We start from the raw sequence: 5324 nt of genomic DNA on the forward strand, positions 1-5324 counted from the left end.
GGATTATACTCATTGTTATCTCGATTATACTAGCTACTATCTGAAAAATTTTTTCCACTTAATATAATCTGGGATTATATCCAGTGTAATCTTATTCTTTCCGTGCAGATACACACTATGAATTTATTTTTAATTTTTAATTAAAAATATTGTCTATTTTTATGTGGTCCCTAATTAGGAAGTTGCGTGGAATTTGTAACGTAGAGAATATATAATTAAATTAAATGTCTTTACTGTTTTATAATTAAAAAAAAAATCTCTACTTACATGGAATATATTTTAAAAAATTCATTTATCCAAACATGCATCCATACATTTCTAAATAATAACTTAAAATGAATAAACTGAGAAAAATAAATAAAATAAAATAAGTACTAAGCAATAGCGAGATTCAAAGTTATTCCCGGTCGCGAAAACGCAGACGGTCTAGTAGGATCTGAAAAATCAAACGGAACATTTTTAGCGTTGCGACCGGGAACATGTTCAGGATTTTGCGAAATTACCGAGGTTCGAATTACCATCCGAGACAAATACTCGCTATCACTTGCTCCAATTTTAGCAGGTTTTTCTTCCAGAATTGCGGGAGTCGGAGGAGAAACGGAAGACTGGCTTTGGGTGTGTCTGATTATTGTTGACATAGGCTCTAGTGCAAACCCCGGTCGAGGGACTATGACACTTGTCGGCGAAGAAGTGATACCTGGTGCCGGTCTAGTCGGTGCACTAGCTGAAGACGGAGAAGATGATAATGGCGTTGAAGGTGATAACGATGGTGGTTCACCAGCGGGTTCCTTCTTGTCCGCGCGATGGTGAGCTCGCATACAAGAAGATTCTTCGTGTTTGTAAAGATAAGACTTGAGGGCGAATGCTTTGCCACATCTTCCGCAGATGTGTGGCTTCGTGTTTGAGTGAGTCTGCACGTGGGCACGGAGATTTGACTTGTCAGCAAATGCTTTATTACAGATGGTACACTTGAAGGGTTTCTCACCTAAAATCAATTATTCAATTAATTTTTGTGGTTATTTTACGCACCAGTAATTTGTGAATTGTCAAGATTTTAATTGTCTAATAAATTAAATTTATTTAGTCTAAAATTATTAAGTATTATTTATTTATTAAATTTATATGCCAAGACTTAGCCGAATGGCAATAATACAAAGTTTAGATACAATTAATGAGTAATAATTAAATAGTGTAGTTAGATAATAAAGCACAAACATTGTAGTACAATAAATTAAGTAAGTAACATATGAGTAAATTCAAGCAAGCCAAACTGGATAATTAATAGAGTTATAAACTGTTTGATAGTTTAAGATTTAAAAAGAATTCAAACGCTTTATTTTTTAAGCTCTCGAGGGAATAGAAGTTAAAATATTAATTGAAATATTCCAACTGTACAATATTTACACTGATCAAAAAATTAACTTGACTCAAAAGCCAAAATTTTGAACCAAGAATACTATTTGAAAAAAAAAAAAAAAAAAAAAAAAATGATTTTCTTGATTAAAAAATTCTTATTTTTTCTCTTGACTCAAGAAAATAATTTTCTTTAAAATGGTATTCTTGGTTCAAGATTTTGGCTCTTGAGTTCAAAAGTTAATTTTTTTATCAGTGCATGACATTAAAATTAGGAGTTATTTGACTATTTTTTAATTTTTTTTATAAACAAATTTCTTCTGAAAAATGTTTAAAAAAAAGTTTTAATTTTTTTAATTTTATACATATCAATTTTTTTTTTCTTATAATTTATTTGTTAAAAAATTTTAAAAATTATCAAATTAACTTTAAAATTTATTAATCTAATTTTATTGACCTATTTTTCAATTGAACACGTGTGAATAATATTTTTTTGTCTACATCTTGGCACAAAGTAATACTTGCTAAATATTATCAAAAATTACCTGTGTGAGTCCTGATGTGTCCTTGAAGAAGCCACGGCCGTGAAAAACATTTTCCACAATAATGACACTTGCATCCTTGATTATGAGTCCTAACATGCATGCTGAAAGCCGGCATGCTGACGTAAACTTTATCGCAGTGCGGGCACCTTCGAGCCTTTTTGTCACCCAGTGACCGATGAGTCTGTCGATGTCGGGCCAAGTTTGACGAAGTTGAGTATTTTTTACCACAATCCGGACACTCGTGATCTTCGTTGTCATCCGTTTTAGAAGTATCCGACTGACCTGATGAAATCCTTCTCGCTGGCAAGTTAATCGGCGACAGAGATTGATTAATTGGCAGTGACAAATTTTTTGACTCGTCCAAATGAGACAGCCGAGCCTTGGTCTTGTCTTGGAGAATCTCTCGCTCTGTTTCAATCCTTTCAAAAAATAGTCTCGTTCTTTCATGCAGACTCAGCTCGTTTTCAGATCTGTGATTGAGGTTATGATGAAAATTTATATGATGCAACGATTCTGGGGGTGATGAGCGGTAGACATGAAGGTTCTCGACACCTGGTGTCCACCGTGGTGACAATGACCGGTGATAAATCACATTATTTGGATGGATCAGTGTTCCTGCTGCAGCAGCAAGACTAACCTCTGCCAGTTTTGTCAAGTTGTACAATTCTTCTGGACATTCTGAGGATGTCTCGCTTCCACAATCACTTACTCCGTCAGATGTCGGCTGATTTGAACCGTAGTCGGGAATTCTTACGCCTCTTTCTGGACTGTAGTCTACAAAAAAAAAAAATAATTTTAATATTTAACAATAAAAAAAAAAAATAAAAATCAACTTAGCAGATATTTAATAATTTTTTAACAAATAAATTATGAAAAAAAAAAAAATTGACAAGTAGAAATTTAAAAAAACTAAAAATGCAATTTTTTTTAAACTAATTTTTTAATAAATAAAATTAAAAAATTGTTGTGACTGCTAACTTTAATATCATTATAAAAAAAAAAAATGAAAATTAACTTAGCAGATATTTAATAATTTTTTAACAAATAAATTATGACAAAAAAAAAATGGAAATTAATTTATGACATTAAAGTCAGCTATCATTTAACAAATTTTTTATTTTATTTAATAAAAAAATTGTTTTTAAAAAATTGCATTTTTAATTTTTTTAAATTTCTAAACGTCAATTTTTTTTTACACTAATTTATTTCTTAAAAAAATTATTAATTATCTGCTACTTTAATTTTCATAATTAATTTAGCAGACATTTATTAATTTAAAATTTTTTTTTTAACAAATAAATTATAGCAAAAAAAATTGACATAGAAATTTTGAAAAGTTAAAAATGCAATTTTTTAAAAATAATTTTTTGGAATAAATTTGTTTTTTAAAAAAAATTAAAAAATTGTCGTGACTGGTAAATTTAATGTCATAAAAAAAAATTGACAATTTTTTAAAAATAATTTCTAAGAAAAAATTTATTTGTTAAAATAAAACTAATAAATTGTCAAGTGACTGTTAACTTAAATATCATAAAAAAAAAATGAAAGTTAGCATGAAACTTCGTCATAATGTGCAATGGCCGTTGTGCTTTTGGAAAGAACAAAAATAGAACATAAAACTCGTATGTCGAAGCTGAGATTAGAGCGAAAAGATTGACGCATTCCATAAATAATAGCACTTTAATTTATAGTTATAAATTAAAATCATTCATCAGTAAGCGATAAATTTATAAATAAATAAAATAAGTATTATAAATAGTGTGTGATCTGATAACCAACCTCTTCCGACATCTTCAAATCCATCTGTGCCGTTGTAACGTCGGTGAGTAATTAAAAATGCCCGTGGCATTTTATTTCTTCTTTTGTTTTATTTTACTAAAATAGTTTATAATAATTGGTTGTAAATCATAAAACCAACCAATAACAACAACAACAACAACAACAACAACAACACAGCACTTGTCACTTAGCTTATATCATCACAACAAACAACACTGAATGTCAATGAAAAAAAAGTAAGTGATTGTGAAAAATAATAATTATGAATATTGTTTATCAGTATTGGTGTGAACTTAACCACATTTGCGATAGACACAGTTGCCTCGCGAGCTTGGGACGTAATAGTTGGCCCGGCAGAGATTCGGGGCTACATATAGGAGCCAGATCTCCCTCGTGCCCGCTCCCCACTTTTCTTCAGCTGCTACCACGCGCCTTGGGAGCTTTGAGAGAAGAGAAGAGTACAGAAGCAAAAAGCATGAAAGCATGTGCCACAGTAAGTCCCCCGAATAGGAATACCAATACCAAAACTAAAAGACCCTCTCTTTTACATACTTTGCTCACCATCACATGCTTTTATTCTTGTACGTTCTCCTCCCTCGGTCCTCTTACTCTTGCTCTCTTTTATCGGAACATAAGCTCAGAGCTCCAACTAAGTGTTGGAGCTCCACTGTTTGTATTTGGCGCTACCACGGGACCTATGTCTTCTCTAGAATCTTCGTGGTGGCTAATGCTGACATTCTCTACATCCACATGCACAGTATATCTTCTTTTGATATAATAAATGCAGTGTGTGGAAGACACGGGGCATGTGCCGTTGCCCACCCTCGCAAATATCTTCTCTTGTTATTGCTGCTGGTTCATAACTACTCGCTTTACCCGGTTGACACAAAGGACAGCTGGATTGCTTGATTTTCTAGAGACCCCTTCAAGTACCAGTTGTCCTTTCATATTTATTATTGATTGATTAATCTGACTTTATTTGGGCATTCAATCCTTTTGATCAAACAGTTGTTACTTCTTTTACGCCTTTATTTCTTTACCTGGATTTTTCGATTTGAAAATAAAAAAAAAAAAAAGCTTGATAGTCTAGTAGAAAAAATACTTTGAAAAATTATTTTAAAATAAATTGATTCATATTTTATAATACTAAAGTTAGCCGATTTTTTTTAACAATTAAATTAGAACAAAAAAATTATTTTAAAAAATTGCATTGACAGTTTTTAAAGTTTTTTACAAATTACAACTTTTTTTTTAATCATTTTTTCAATAAAAAAAAAATTCTAAAAATTTTTAGAAGGCTTATTTAATTTTCATTCATATTTTTATTATAATTTTTAATAAAAATAAAATTAAAAGACAGAGTTTTTTTTATTTAAAAAATACTATAATTTTAATTTAAAAAAAATATTTTTTTAATTCTAATTTAATTAATAAAAATTTCAAACGTCTGCTAATTTTAGTTTAATTAATTTTTATGAATATAACTAGTTTTTCCAGTGAAAAACATATTTTGTAGAAGAAATGATCAATATTTTTTTTTTTTTTTTTAGTAAAAAATTAAAAAATTTTTTTCACTAAAATGATAATTTATTTTAAAAAGAGCTTCTTTAAATTTTAAAAAGAAAGAACCACATAATTCTTTAAAGT

The 5324-nt window shown here is 29.7% G+C and overlaps 1 protein-coding gene across 1 annotated transcript; it reads right to left on the reverse strand.

The window, feature by feature from the left end:
- Positions 1 to 296: 296 nt before the first annotated feature.
- LOC123267163 (protein escargot-like) lies at positions 297 to 4133 on the reverse strand. The gene is made up of 3 exons (XM_044731706.1): positions 3678 to 4133; positions 1899 to 2672; positions 297 to 985 (listed from the first exon to the last, which is right to left on the reverse strand). The coding sequence occupies exons 1-3, from the start codon at positions 3745 to 3747 to the stop codon at positions 375 to 377; spliced, it is 1455 nt and encodes a 484-aa protein (XP_044587641.1). The 5' UTR covers positions 3748 to 4133; the 3' UTR covers positions 297 to 374.
- Between the last annotated feature and the right edge of the window lie 1191 nt (positions 4134 to 5324).

This window comes from Cotesia glomerata, linkage group LG6 (genome assembly GCF_020080835.1).
Source record: "Cotesia glomerata isolate CgM1 linkage group LG6, MPM_Cglom_v2.3, whole genome shotgun sequence".
Classification (NCBI taxonomy): Eukaryota; Metazoa; Arthropoda; class Insecta; order Hymenoptera; family Braconidae; genus Cotesia; species Cotesia glomerata.